This window comes from Lynx canadensis, chromosome F2 (genome assembly GCF_007474595.2).
Source record: "Lynx canadensis isolate LIC74 chromosome F2, mLynCan4.pri.v2, whole genome shotgun sequence".
NCBI classification, from domain to species: domain Eukaryota; kingdom Metazoa; phylum Chordata; class Mammalia; order Carnivora; family Felidae; genus Lynx; species Lynx canadensis.
This window is the reverse complement of record NC_044320.2, coordinates 76,878,506-76,894,210: the sequence shown is the minus strand read 5'-3', so window position 1 is coordinate 76,894,210 and position 15,705 is coordinate 76,878,506. Positions and strand designations below refer to the sequence as shown.

Genomic DNA, 15,705 nt, shown 5'->3' with positions numbered 1-15,705 from the left:
CTGAGCAGAAGAGAAACCTTGGTGTTTGGGGCTATTTCTGGCCCCTTCTCAGAAGCCACACTCCAGGCTGGGCCAAATCCCAGCTGCATCTGGCACCGGCTGCTGCTGCTGATTACAGAGACGCCGCGGCATTCCCGGCGTCCTCTTGGCACTTCGAGAGCCTCCTCTCTCTCTGTGCAGCCTTGGCCAAAGGCCAGGTTAGAAATCTCCTTGGCTCATCCATCAGAAATGAGCTGGTTTTCGGGCGCCTGGGTGGCTCAGTCACTTGAGCCTCTGACTCTTTGATTTCAGCTCAGGTCATGATCCCAGGGTCATGGGATCGAGCCCCATATCGGACTCCGCACTGCCTGCTTGAGATTCTCCCTTCCCAACTCGCACAGCATGCGCTCTCACTCTCTCTCTCAAAATAAATAAACATCTTTAAAAAAAAAAAAAAGAAAAGAAATGAGCTGGTTTTTAGAAACATGAAATCACAAAAGAGAGGAGAAAAAAAAATGAAGGCTCGTGACAGTTTCAAATGCCTTCTCACGGAGTCAAGACTCGGCGCTCGGCTGCACCCTCTTGGCACACAGCTCCCCACCTTGCGCCCAGATGCAACAGCAATTTTGGGGAGCCCAAGAGCAAGACAGGCTCTTGAGCCCTAAAACTTTGCATACGCCAAGACCCGAGGGAGTCAAAGAATGGTAAATGCTGACATCTGCTGGACGTTACGGCATTGCAGGATTGCCATCCAGTAAAACCTAACACTGCGTTGGAAATAAAGGAAGTCTGAGTGCTTGAAGGCATCCTTTATCCCAACTGCAAAAGTTCAGCTAGGTGCATCTTTTTGGTACGCAGGTACAAACCGGGCAGTATGATGACATAAGAGCAATGTCTTTGTCATGGCGAGAACTGGTTTTCGAATTCGGGTCCACGTCGGGTTTAATTCTCTGAGTCTTAGTTTTCATCTATAAAATCAAGACAATGTTACCTCTCATACATAATTTTATTAGTTGTTTTTTTTTTAATCAGTACTTTGAATTTTAAAACACAATCTGCACCCACGGGTCCAGGCTTCCCATTGGTCCCGCGCTGCTGTCCTGAGGAACCCCTGGGACCTGCATGTTTGATTTGCACCCAGTTTCCCCCACAACAGTTGTTAACTTCATTATTCCCATCCATGGGCAGGTGAAACACTGAGTTTTCTCTACCTCTTTAAGACCATTGTTAGGGGGCGCCTGGGTGGCTCAGTCGGTTGAGCGGCCAACTTCGGTTCAGGTCATGATCTCGCGGTCTGTGAGTTCGAGCCCCGCGTTGGGCTCTGTGCTGACAGCTCAGAGCCTGGAGCCTGTTTCAGATTCTGTGTCTCCCTCTCTCTCTCTCTCTGACCCTCCCCCGTTCATGCTCTGTCTCTCTCTGTCTCAAAAATAAATAAACGTTAAAAAAAAAAAATTTAAAAAAAAAGACCATCGTTAGAATCTCATGTGCTGTGAAGGACATTAATGGTAGTTATGTATCCTGAATGGTCTCAAACTCTGTAATTTCAAGTCAGTGCCAACTTCCAGCCTCAAGAAAAACACCCCTTTTAAAATGCAGAGCAAAGCAATCCAATCCAGTGGAGTCCAACTCAAAGAAATCAATGATGGCTAACAAGTTCTCCCAGCAGCCAGGCCAGGCAGCCGGGCCAGCAGAGAGAGAACGGGCCTTGGGACGGGGCCCTGTGCAGCCTCAGTGAGACTCACACAAAGCCTGGTTTATTAGAAACCACTGGAAGAGCTACAAGGCCCAGGCAGACTTCCTGGGCCCTGTCACAAATTTCCACTTTGAGGCGAACAGTGTCTTCCTTTGTTCTTGCCATCTTGGTTGTTGGTTTCTGCGCTCCGTCAGCGTGAAATCGGTGGGTCTGGCCTGGGACCGTGGGGACACACGGAGGCCAGGCTCCTTAAGAAAGACCTGCCCGTGTTCCCTTTTGCATCACTCCTTCTCCTAACACCCATTTTAATAAGCCACATGCCCTGGAGGCTTGCGCATGGAACTGTGGCCGCTTCTATCCTGCTATTTCTCATCTATTGCGATTTACGAAGATTTGAGATAGGTTGTTTAGATCGTGTCATTTCTAAGTTCATTCGTTTAACAAATATTGATTGAACACCCATTATGTCTCAGAACGGCTTTAGGTTTTTTTGAGACACAGGTTTGAACAAGGCAAAGTCCTGACCCTCACAGACTATCACAATTCAGTGCAGGAAATGCTGTGATAAGAGCAAGCATACGGGCAGCTAACCCAACCTGGGAGAGCTTCCTGGAGGAAATGGCACCTAAGCTGAGATTTGAAGGCTAAGTAGGAGACTGCCCTGGGAGAGAAGATGAGGAGCAGATTAGGAATGGGTAAGGCTCTTGCACCGTTGGTGGGAATACAAACTGGTGCAGCCGCTCTGGAAAACAGTGTGGAGGTTCCTCAGAAAATTCAAAATAGATCTACTCTATGACCCAGGAATAGCACTGCTTGGAATTTACCCAAGGGATACAGGACTGCTGATGCATAGGGGCACTTGCACCCCAATGTTTATAGCAGCACTCTCAATAGCCAAATTATGGAAAGAGCCTAAATGTCCATCAACTGATGAATGGATAAAGAAATTGTGGTTTATATACACAATGGAGTACTACGTGGCAATGAGAAAGAATGAAATCTGGCCTTTTGTAGCAACGTGGATGGAACTGGAGAGTGTTATGCTAAGTGAAATAAGTCATACAGAGAAAGACAGATACCATATGTTTTCACTCTTATGTGGATCCTGAGAAACTTACCAGAAGATCACGGGGGAGGAGGAAAAAAAAAGAAGAAGAAAGGTTAGAGAGGGAGAGAGCCAAAACATAAGAGACTCTTAAAAACTGAGAACTGAGGGTTGATGGGGGGTGGGAAGGAGGGGTGGGTAGGTGATGGGTACTGAGGAGGGCACCTGTTGGGATGAGCACTGGGTGTTGTATGGAAACCAATTTGACAATAAATTTCATATTAAAAAGAAAAAAGAAAAAAAAGAATGGGTAAGGATTCAGCAGAAGGAGAATTTATACCGGGAATGAGAATGAACAAGGGGATTTTAGGAACTGGGGAACTTTAACATGATTGGAGCTTTGAGTACAAAGTAATAGTGAGAAAGAAAAGTGGGCAAGTAAACAGAGTACGGATCAAATCACAAAAGGTCTACATGCCATATTAGGACCTATAGAGAAATGAGGAACCAGTGAATGGTTAGAGGGAGGGGAGTAACATGACTGTATTTGCCTCTTAGAAAGATCAGTGTTTCTGCGGGGGGCGGGGGGGGGGGGCAGCAGATCAGAGTGGACTCAGACGCTGTGCAGACTCCAAGGCAGAAACTGTTCGGGAGGATGCTGTAATTTAATTAAGCGAGCTGGGGGAGTCACAGTGGGGATGCTGAAAAGCGTTCGCCTGGGGAGGCATGCTGGCTCCAGAACTCCCTCTGGATTCTGCTCTGCTTCTCTGCTCTAAGGTACACAGTTGTGTGTGTGTGTGTGTGTGTGTTGTGTGTACACGTTTACGTGTGTTGGGAAGGGAGTCCCAAGAGAGGACAATGGAAAGTGATTATGTGTCAGAAAAGGGCACGCACACGGAACCCAGAAATCAGCTGTTAGAGACCATCTTCACTAAACCTCTCTGTACAGAAAAAGAAAGTACAGCCCAGATGAGCACAGACTTATTCAAAGTCACAAGGGAAAGGGCTGGTAGAACCTCCCTCTCCTGACTGCCACCCCTTCCTCCAACTACGGCCTTTCCCCTGCTCTGTGCTTTCACCTCTCTTCTCCCTTCTTTCCACTAAGCACCTTAGTGGAGCAACCGAGCCCAGGGGAAATGTTAGGACTCAAATGATGGCAGTGTTGGAAACTTTTATATACAGACAACTTAAGAAAAACGAGACTTTGGTGGCACGTGGGTGGCTCAGTCTATTAAGCATCCAACTTTGGCTCAGGTCACAACCTCACAGTTCGTGGGTTCAAGCCCCGCATCAGGCTCTGTGCTGACGGCCCGGAGCCTGGAGCCTGTTTCAGATTGTCTCTCCCTTTCCCTCTGCCCCTCCCCTCTTGCACTCTGTCTCTCTCCGTCTAAGAAAAAAAATTAATTAAAAAGAAAAAGAAGACTTTTAATTATATGAGCAGCCCTGTCCCCTGCAGTTCTCACGCTTGCGTTTTCCAAGCTTGTTTGCTTCTACCAACTCATAGGATTTTGATGAAAGTGTTTTTCATTTCTCATAGTTACTGACATCAATCCTTGAAAAGCCTTAGGACAAACTATTACAATATGAACCTTGTTAACCTGTTCTATATCCTCTGAAGACAAACTGCATATGAAGTGAAATTAATAAATGTATGATTTACAAGTTTATTAGACTTGGTCAATCATTGTGGAAAGCTTGGCCGCGTGAAGATTACAAGCTTCCTTGAAAAAAATTAATAATTAAAGAGAAACTTTATAAATTATACAGGGTTTCAACTGTATTGTATTTCATTCCAGAATAACAATATTCTGTACTCCATGGATTTAACTTAGGAAAGGTGTCTGACACTACGTGAGGCACATTCTCCTAAAGCCTTCACTTGATGTGTTATTCTTTACTGGCTAAAATGTTAGGGCTTCTCTGTTAGGACTCAAAATACTGTTCTGAAGTTTTAGGTAAATCAGGCTATTACAAAAGCTGTATTGTCCTTTTAGGACCTCAGCAAACTAACTGTATTACTACGGAAAGTAGAGAATCAGCAGCCATGTGATTAACTGAGCCAGTGCCTAGAGACGTCAGTAATTCGATCTCCAATGGCAGCTTGGAAGCCTAAAGGTCATGGAATTCTCATTACTTGCTGGGTGTGACAAGGAGGGGAAATTGGAATTTTGGTCTAAGAGAAATCATGTGGTCAAAGGCATTTAACTACAATTAGCGACTATCAGGGGCATTCAGGGATATGGATCAACAGTATCACTGTCTTCAATTACTGTCTTTGTCAATCATCATGACTGACATCAGTAAATAATGACCATGTCTCCTGGATGTGGGTCAAGAAGTATGGCAGTCGGAGGCATTGGTCAGTGGCCCAGTTCTGCTCCCCACCAGTCCTAACAAATCATCTGAGCTCACTGGTCTGTAGTTTCCTCATCAAATAGCTGTAAGGATGGGGCGTGGTGAGTAATGAAACGCATGTATGAGAACATTTTGTGTTTGTACATTGGGGTAAAACATGGCAATTATTTTATGATAAAAATAAGTATGCAAAATATAATTGGGATTTTCTTAGAGTACTGCTTACTATTCCCTAGGAATAGCTTGCTTGGATATGTGTGTGTGTGTGTGTGTGTGTGTGTACACACATATACACAAATGTATATGTATATACATACCAACATACACACATATATATGTTTTTTTTAATTGTAAGCATCCATTATTTTTTAAAATAGAGTAAATTGGACAAATGAAATTTTTATAGAGCTGGAGAGCCCATAAAACATCACTAAAGCTTCAAAAATTCATTTGGAATTTTTCTTTTCAATTTTCTGATATTTTACGTAATAATAATCCCCTTCCTGATCTCTAGAGATATGGAAGAGCATGGAAGGAAGAGCACAGGTTTTAGTTTAGTTTAGTTTTTTTTTTTTCTTTTCCAGTTTTTTTAATGAGCTAACAAACAAGAAAGATGGCGGAGAAGGCCCACGTAGATCTTAAAATCTTCGGACTTTGGTACATGGATCTTTTTTATTCCCACCATTTAAAAATGTTTTAGTTAAAAAATAAATAAATAAAAATAAAACAATAAAATAAGAAAATAAAAATATTTTAGTTAATTTATATTTTTGAACTAGACAATTCAGAATTAGACTAGTCCGGCCTTACAGCTGTGAACTAATACAATTGTTGTGGTCACCTCTACATAGGCAGAATGAGCCCTCCCCCCAACACACACCCCAAATTTGGTTCAGACGTCCAGACCAATGAGGCCACACGAACACCAAGAGAGCGTAGAAAGGTTTATTATTCACATAATGAGGCCCTCCGAGGAGAGCAGGGCAGGATGCTAACAGGTCCAAATGGCTTAAGAGAGCAGAAGGAGAGTGGCTTGGGACTTCATGGTAAGGTGGGAATTGAGGGTTCTGCTCTGCAAGAGCCAGGACTTGCACCTCGGGAAGGTCCTGCAGGTGTCAAAGGAGGAAACATCTAGGCTGTCCCATCAGGTTGCCCAGATGTGGGGCAAAAGGGAAGAAGAGTAGTGGGGACTGAAAGCTGTCAGCCATCAATCAAGCATGAAAAAAGGGGGTGGAGCCAAACTCTTTAGTACAGACTCTATGACAATAATACAGAGCATAAAAGCGTATACAATATAGTACATCCATCTGGCCAGTGGCCAACCGCCACTCCCTGATCCACCCGAGGCAACCACTCTTCAGTCTTATAGCGGCTTTGGAACCTCCCAGAGACAGGCTATGCATATACAAATATACGTATGCGCGAGCATGCACACACACGATTCACTCCTTTTGCTAAAGATCAAAGGGTAGTTAGTCACTAGATACTCCAAGGTTTTGTTTAAATTCCTTCAAACTTCTGTTGTTTTCTAGATAAGTGTCTTGGGCCAAGTTATTTCACCTGAGTCCCAATATAGTTTTTTGTAAAAGGGAGATGAGGCCAATACCTGTTTGTGGGGTTCACAGAAAGAAATAGCCAGCGTCTGGAATGTAACAGCGAATGTCCCTTTTGCCTTGTTTCCTTCTACTTCCGTGGCTGCCCTCTTTCGGCCTCTTTTGCAAACTCCTCTCCCTTTATTGACTGAAATATTGGAAGTTCCCTAGGTTTCCATCCTTGGCCCTTTTCTCTTCTCACTGGACTCATCATCCCTGGCTAATCTGAGCAGTGTCAAAGGCTCTGAGGCAGCTTATGGACTGATGAGTCCATTCAGCTGGGTCTCCTACAGCTCACACAAGAATTTACAAAAGTCTACTGACCGTCTAGATTTATGTGTCTAGTAAGTTCTTCAAAATTAGCAATATGTCTTTACCTTTCCCCAAGCTCTTCTTCTCCTAAGTTCTCGATATCAGTAAAATGGCACCTTATCCATCTGGTTTTGAACTGAAATATGGGAGGCATAACCTTGCCCTTGCTCTCATTCCCACCTCTAATCAATCTCCAGGTTTTGTTCACACTATTCAAAAGTATCTCTTGATCTGTTCATCTAGCTATCTCCATCCCACTGAATGCTTTTCTAGATCATTTCCCAAAAAATTATTGCAACAGCATTTTCCCTGATCCCTCTTTCCAATCATGCCTGCCTCTAAGTAACACCAGAGGACAGAGAGATCCTTCTACAATACAAACCTGATCCTGTGAACTCCCTGATTAAGTTTTGTCAATGACTCCCCATTTCCATCTGGACATGGTTCAAATTCCTTAAATTGACTCAATCTTGTTCTATCTTTTCATCTCTTTCTAGAAATCCTACCCAATTCCAACAGCTTTAAATACCATATTATGCCAATAACTCCTAAATTTACATCTCCTAGACTCCCACCCAGACCTCTACCCTCAGCCCAAGTCTCTTTTACAGCAGCCTTCTTAACATCTCCATTTGAATGACTCATAGGCATCTAAGAAATGTGTTTACCAGGATTCTTGATTTCCCTCCCCATCTTCCTCAATTCAGCAAGCCACCCAACTGCTCAACTCAGAAAACCTGGGTATTATCTTTAATTCCCTTTTTCTCAGCCTGCGCTTCAATCCACCTGAAATGCAATTAATTCTCTCTAAAATATTTCAGTCTATCCGTTTCTCTGTATTTTATTCCCATTACTGTCGAAGTCATCATCTTCTCTCACTTGGACCATCGCCAAGCCTGGTGTTTCACTATGCCCGTGTGTGTCCCCTTCCAATTCACTCCAACACAAAGCACCAAAGGAGTCTTTTAAAAATATAAATCAGTGCATGTCACTCTCTTGCTTAAAACCTTTCAGTGACTTAACACTGCTTTTAAAATAAAATCCAAAATCCTTGCCGTGACTTACTTGCCCTCCATGGGGCAAGTCTACATGGATTCTTACTATCCCCTCATTCACCACACTCTAACAGCAGGTCATTTTCTTCTTGACTCACTTTGACTGCAGAGCATCTAGGACAGTGCCTGGTACTTGAGACACATGTGACAAATGTGTCAGACAAATGCTGAAAAGATGAATAAATGAGTGGCTTACAAGACTTTTCTTGAACCCTGCTTCAGCTATTCTCTTTCTACTTCTACATATTACAGTCTAAGCCCCACTACATTGTAGAATAGAATGAGAGTTGGCAATGCCTACCTTGAAACACTTTTAGCTGGTGGCAGCAGAAATCAAAATGAGAGAACCCCAAGAGATGGGTGAAAACTCTGGCAGAATCAGGACTGATTCACTTCGCCATTTTTCCCCACTGGGTGGACATTCTCGGGCTCCTCTGAGCTCACATCTTGAAGAGTTTTTAATGTTTTCTTTTCAACTGTGGTAAAATATAAATAACAAAATAATTTACCATTGTAGCCATTGTGAAGTGTGTGATTCAGTGACATTAAATACATTCACAAGGTTGTAGACCCAACACCGCTGTCTATTACCAGAACTCTTCTACGCAGACACTCTGCATCCATTATACAGTGACTCTCCATTCTCCTCCCAGCCCCTGGTAACCACTATGCTACTTTCTAGCTGCATGAATTTGCCTATTTTTAGTATCTCATATAAGTGGAATCACATAATATCTGTCCTTTTGTGTCCAGCTTCTTTCAATTGGCATAATGTTTTCAAGGTTCATCCATGTGGTAGTGTGTGTCAGACTTACATCCCTTTCTATGAGTGATTAATATTTATGTTTGTTTTTTTCATTCATTTGTCCAACAAATATTTACTGAGCACTTTGTTAAGGTCCAAGCAGTGCTCTAGACCCTATTCATATAGCAATGAGCAAAAAACAAAAAGTTACTGCATTCGTCACACAAATAGAGAAGTAAATATATAGTACGTCAAACAGTAAGAAGTGCTATGGAAAACCAATATTGCAAGACTAGCTGTATAGGAAGAGGAAACCTTCGTGGTAGGATGAGACTGTTCATGTCGTGCCTTGAGGGCTAGTGTAAGGTCTTTGGGTTTTACTCTGAAATAAGAAGCCAATACGAAGTTTGGAGTTACAGAGTGACCTAACCTGACCTACATTTTAAAGAAAAATCCTGGCTTCAGTATTAAGGGAATATGAGGCAAAATGAGACAAAGGAGAAATAGAAATACCAGCTAGGAGGATAACCCAATAGTCCAGGTGAATGATGGTTAACACCTGTACCAGAGAGTACTAGTCAAGGTTCTCCAGAGAACCAGAAACTATAGGATATATAGGTGATAGGTAGATTATGAGACAGGGAGAAGGGGGGAGGGGAGGAAGGAGAAAGGGAGAAGGAGGAGGAGAGGGAGAGGGAGAGGGAGATTTATCTTAAGGAATTGACTCATTCAGTTGTGTTGGCTGGCAAGTCTGAAATCCGCAGAGCAGGCCAACAGGCTGGAAACTGAGGAAGGGTTTCTGTGTTTCAGTCTTGTGGCCAGATTTCTTCTGAGAGAGAATCTGTTCCATGCCTCTTCCTCGTTTCTGATGGTTTGCTGGCAATCTTTGGCATTCCTTGGCTTGTAGATGCATCACCCTGATCTCTACTTTCGTTTTCACATGGAATTCTCCCTGTGTGTGTGTGTGTGTGTGTGTGTGTGTGTGTGTGTGTCTCTGTCCAAATTTCTGCCTTTTATTTTACACCAGTCATACTGGCTTAGGGGCCTACGTCATTCTAACATGTCTCATCTTAACTAATTATATCTGCTACCACCCTATTTTTAAACAAGGTCATACTCTGGGGTACTGGGTTCAGAACTTCAACATATGATTTTGGGAGGAGACCCAATTCAGCCTACAACACAGAGTGATAGCTGCGAATATAAGAAGCAGTTGGGAGTTTGCTGAAGTGTATGAAAGAGAGAGAGAAGTCAGGGATACTCCAATGTTTTTGACCTAAACGAAAATGATCAAGTTGCCATTCACTGAGATGGAGAAGAAAGTTTGGAGGGGAAAATCAAGAGTTCAGCTTTGCATATAATGCCAATAAATATATGGATAGACTATATATTCAAATAAAGGCCCACCTCCTATCCTAAGCTCCTCCTGTGGTTGACAACATCAGCAGGAGGCAGAGGGCCCAGGTGTCTCTGAAGGAACTGAGCAGACAGAACCTGCAGTGAGTCCCTTCCCCAGACAACCATGTCACCTAAGTAGTCCTCATTTCTGGCCCCCTCCACTTCTGTTCCTAGCCCCGCCTTCGTCACTATCAATGTTCCATTATACGACGCTTACTTATAACACCTCCATAGAAGCCCTAAGCATAGATCCACTTAAAAAGTTATTAAAAGAATGTATGAAGTCAGCGCTAATTATGAGCTACAGGGATATTCTTTTTAACAGTTGTACTTTCACTAGGAACACTGAGATCTGAAGTGAACCCTAATAGAAACATGTTATTAACAGTTTGGTTGGCCTCAAATTCATATTAACCTGTGACTTTAATATCCATGATCTGTCTATCTTATATCTTGCCATTTTCCAATCTGCATGGTTTGTAGTCAGCACAAGCAAAGACTTGCCATTATAGCTTTAAATCACTGTCAATTAGATTCTTGGATCCAAGTGGAGGAACTGTCTCTCCAAATAGCGTAAAATAAAAATATATAATATGGTCAAACCACACCAAAACAGAATTTTGAAGAGAAAAAAAAGAATCCAGGGGAAAAAAATAGGTCATCTCATAAAATTAAATCAATTTCAAATTCCATTCTAACTGTGATTTTTATTCTAAAGCCTCTCAGAAATTTTTCGTTAAAAGTAGTTTAATCTTGCCATGGATGTTTCTTTTATGAAACGATGCTATTTAGGGGTGAATAAAAATTTTCAATTTGCCTTCTAAAGGGATGACACTTTGCATATATTGATTTGGATGTGGTGATGTTTTCCTCGACATGGTTCAATAGCCAATATGATTAATTAGGGAAATGGACATTCGATCTTCATAAAGTATTCCCTAAGTCTTTTGGATCCCTAAGGAGCAGTGCTTCCAAGAATACAGATTCCAAGATGATTCCATTTTGCGGCTAATATTAGTGAAATCGTCTGACTGTCATCTAGAATCTGGCCTAACAGGAAGACAGGGATCTCTAGAGTACTGCGGGCAGGTGAAGGTCTTTCCTCAGATAACTTGTCTCAGATCGAATTTTGTGGCTACACTAATACTCCCAGAGCTCTGTCCTTGCCAGGAGGGCCAGAGGAAGTCAGATTTCAGCACCCTACACCTATCATGCTTCACATCCCTGCTTGTTAGAGAAGCCAGCGGTCCCTCCCCAGACTCCCTGTGACTCCAGACACCAGCCAGCATTGGAGGGCAGGCTGCGGATCCTGAGAGAAAAGACCAGTGCAGGGAAGGGTAAAAGCTGAATGTCTCCAAAGGAGCAGTGGAGCCGGGCTTTGTGTTTCTGGGGCTGAGTTTCAGACTTTTATTCTGCCTGAACATTTCCACCGTTTTCCCTCACAAGCGTCTCTGTCTTGAAGCAAAGGACCGAAGCAAAATGCCTAATGAAGCGAACGTGGGGGGGGGGGGTGCAAACGACCCAAGAAGAAGGACTTGGAAGGGGAGAAGAGGGAAGGGTCAGGTTACAGGTTCAGACATTCTCACAAGACCATTTGAAAATATGAACTTGAGACACAAATTCTGGGACCCATGGATGTCCCAAGAGGCTTCCTTCAGGCCCCTAGGAGTGGGGCATGCATCGCAGAAGCGTGCCTGCTGGTCATTTTCAGCAGCTTAAACTTAGTTCAAGCCCTCAAGTGAAGGTTGGTCGGGAAAGGTCGTGGGTGGGCTTACTCAAGCTCTGGGTAACCAGGGACTGACCCGGTTCTTTCTTGACTTCCTTTGCACAGGGTCCTTCAGGACCCTGTGCCCTCCTCCGGTTAGGTTTCTGCTGCCATCCAGCTGAGCGCTGGAGGCATACACTGCCACGGCCGGCCACCGGCCAGCCATAACTGGCAGGTGCGCGCGAAGTTAGCTGAGACCCGCCCAGGTCCAGCTGGCGGCGGCGTCTGAGCTCACTTGGCGCCGACTGAGCCCCCACCCCAACCCCAGACCAAGGGGTTCGTCCTCTGCCCTCCTCCCCTGAATGACGAATGCTGGGCGCCAAGGCAAGGCCGGCGGCTCTGAGCGTTTTCCAAATCTCTCATTTCCCCCTGCCTCGAGTGAGCTGTTGGCGCTGCTCCAGAAGCCTCCGGGGCTCTCAGCTCCAACCCCTAAAATAAACGCACGATGCCAGAAAGCGGGGGAGGGGAGAGCAGCAACGAACGGGGACAGTGAGAATACTAGGAGAAAGACCCCATTCTCCAGGAAAAGGTAATAAGGGAAGCGACACAGTGTGAACTTACTCGGAAATGCAAACCAAGCTTCACTCTCTCCCCGAGCGCATACAAACGACCGAGAGACAAATCAGCCAACAAGCTCGGCGGCTTCCAAGAAAGGGTCTCATGAATGAGAATAGGTTGCTAGGTTTCCCTCCTCCCTCCCGACAATCGCTTCCCACAAGACTTCCACCGCCCAAAGAAAACATGCCGGGCCTTGGCAACTACAAAGCGGGGGTGGGGGTGGGGGTGGGGGGATCCTCGCCGAGCCCGCGAGGCGGCCCGCGGCCGCTCCCGCCTTCAGGACCCTGGAGAGCGGCCGCCGCGCCCTTGGGACTCCCTCCCTTCCCGCCCACTAGCCTAGTCCCCTCCCGCGCCTCGCCACCCAGTCACTTTTATTCGCTGCGTCTCGCCTCCATCTTCACTTTTCTTGGCAACCACCACGCTTGTTTTTCACAAACAGATTAAACTGTCTTTTTGTTTTGCTTGAGGGGGCTGTTTGGATTGGCTGAGTTAGGTTCTGGACCGTAACTTCACTCAATGGTAGTGGACCAAGAAGCTCTAAGAGCTCAAAAATGAGAGTCTGACTAGGCAGGTGACCTTAAAAAACCACTGACTTCAATCCCTTTACTTCACAAGTGAAGTAGAAAAATTCAAAGAATAAAGAGACTTTCCCAAGGTTAGCCGTGGTGTTAGTTGCAAGGCTGAGTCTAGAACCCTGGGCTTCTGACTTCTAAATGAATGCTTCCGTCTACTTTCAAAGAAAATAATAACAATAATTTTACCTTCACACTGGCCTTGTAGATATCCTAAGCAAGAAGTGGAAGGTGGAAAGGCCTGCGTTCCTGAGAATAAGATGGATACATAGGGTGCAGAAAGGGGTCCTGCATACTGTGCCTTCATGAGCCCCCAAAACAGTCCTGGTATCCCACCCACTCTCACCAGCATGACCAAAGTCAAATGAGCCAGCCCCGTCTTCCACTCGGCCAGGGTCTGGGATCCCTCAGTCTTCTGCCACTATCCAATTCTCCCCAGACACTTCTCTAGACACTTGGTTAGTAGTAACCAAGTCCAACTTCTGTGCCTCCAGCAGGAAGAGCTCCAGGCATCTTGGGAGGTGGGAAAGGTGAGAGGGAAAGAGAGGAGAGCAAGAGTTGCGAAAGTGAACTAGGAGTGGGGCGCCTGGGTGGCTCAGTCAGTTAAGCGTCCGACTTTGGCTCCAGTCATGATCTCACGGTTGGTGAGTTTGAGCCCCACGTCGGGCTCTGTGCCCACAGCTCAGAGCCTGGAGCCTGCTTCAGATTCTGTCTTGCTCTCTCTCTCTGCCCCTCCCCGGCTCATGTTCTGTCTCACAAATAAATAAAACATTAAAAAAAAATTTTTAAGTGAACTAGGAGAATTGCATTCGTAGGAGATTCTAAAGAACCAAGAGATATGAACACAGAGGCATCTCATACTTAAGGTGCACACGAAACTCCTGGGAATGTTAACATTCAGATTCTGATGCAATATTCAGGACGGGGTCCCAGATTCTGTATTTCCAACAAGCTCCAGGTTGTTATTGAAGCTGGTCCAAGAACGACAATGGGGAGCCAAGTTAGAAAGGGCAAGGGGAGAGGAAGAAGAAAGGGGGGAAAGGAGAGAAAGGGGAAGGACAATCTAACCAAAGGCCTTTCCTTTTGCTCTCACCGAACTTCTCTTGCACCCCAATGTACAGCCTCTAAATGCTGTAGAAATGGCACTAAAAGCACATTTTCAGTCTGTAGCTGGACCCAACACTAATGGCGTGTTGGTTTTGTTTCTCTCCCCCTACTTTTTGCTCTTCCTGCCGCCGGCCCTGCACAGCTCTCAGACGCGCCCGCTGCCCCGAAGCTGCTCAACCTGCTTTTTAGCACGCTCTCTGGCCTCGCGCGATTCTTCTCTCACCTTCTCCAGCGACCCCCTTCTGGGGCTCCCCAGCGGCACCCGGACTTCTCCCTCCTGCTTCCCGCTTGCGCCCTGCCGGCGGCTGGGCTCTCGCGGGGGCACGGGGAGCGGCCAGGCCGCCTCTCGCTGCTGCTCCGGGCGGCTCTGGCACTGCCTAGGCCCCCAGGGGGACGCCTGCCCAAGGAAGAGGATGCCTGCGCGGGGCAGAGCTCGCCCATGCCCGTGAGTACCACTGTCTCCACCCACGCCCCACCCCCGGCCTCACCGGGACGCCAGCATCCCCAGCTCCTTCCAACCCCCACTGACCCACTCCAAGCCCGGCCAGCAGGGGCTCTGGCCAGCAAGGGGCAGGGGGGCGCGGGACAGAGAGTTTGGGTGGTAAGGTCGAGAGGCCTGAGCACGTTCAAGGAAAAGGCGCCGGCGCCTCGCCTGACACCCCCTTTCCGTAGTAGACCCTCGAAGCTACTTTTCCCTGGACCATTTCCTTCCAGTGTCAATGCAAGCGGGAGGGAGCCCTCGCCGTTCCTGAGCCTGCTTCTCAAACTCTCGCTCTCAGCGCGTCGCTCAACCCCCTTCCTCCAAGCCTACCCCCGACGCGCCTCCGCCCCCACCTCGCGCTCCCACTCCCCTGCCCTCAGCGTCTGCAAGCTCTGGAGGCCGGGGAGGAAATGACGTGATGTTATTTTTGTGTCAGGTCAGCTTCCAGCTTCAGTTTAGCCCTCCGAGCTCCGGCGCAGGGCTCCGGCCTCCGCCTGCGCCTCGCTCCCGAGCGCACGCGGCGGGGTGTATAGGGACACTCGATGCTCTGTGCCCGCAGAGCTGGGCGGCAGCGTTCCCCACCACCCCCCCTTCTAGGGCTCTCCCTACCCCCAGACTTCGGAGCCCCTGGGGACGGAAAGCAGCAGCCTGGGGTCTCAGCGGGATCCGGAATCCGGAGCCAGCCAGCCCCCACCTCCCCACCCCCACCCCGGTGGGGCGTCCGGCATCGGCGGCAGGAAGAGGGCGTGGAACCCCTTTCCAGAGAGGGACCAGCAGAGGCTGAAGCTGCACGGGGGTGGGACGAAGCTGCACGGGGGGGAGGGGGAGGGCAGAGCTAGGAGAAGCCCGGGGAAAGAGAGAAGGTAGGGGGCTGCCCTCCAGAGGCGGGGGAGTCCACGGCGTGAGCACCCCCTCCGCTCCGGGCGCACCCCCCGCACACTCACACTCGCACCTCCCTCCGCCCTCCTTCATTCACAAGGTCTGAGCAAGCATTCCGGCACAGCGGAGTCTCGCTCGGCCCCCGCGCGCCGAAGCGGAGGGAGCGCAG

The 15,705-nt window shown here is 46.9% G+C and overlaps 1 protein-coding gene across 2 annotated transcripts in view; it reads left to right on the top strand.

Moving 5' to 3' along the window:
- Positions 1 to 15,705, top strand: part of RGS20 (regulator of G protein signaling 20) — an 85,940-nt gene that overhangs the window by 13,010 nt on the left and 57,225 nt on the right. Inside the window, exons 2-3 of one of the 2 annotated variants that reach the window (XM_030303704.1) lie at positions 13,142 to 13,149; positions 14,309 to 14,621. The exons of the other annotated variant lie outside the window; for it this stretch is intronic. Of the exons in view, the coding sequence (XP_030159564.1) occupies positions 13,142 to 13,149; positions 14,309 to 14,621 (321 nt within the window). The remainder of the gene's footprint in view (positions 1 to 13,141; positions 13,150 to 14,308; positions 14,622 to 15,705) is intronic. 2 annotated transcript variants of the gene reach the window in all.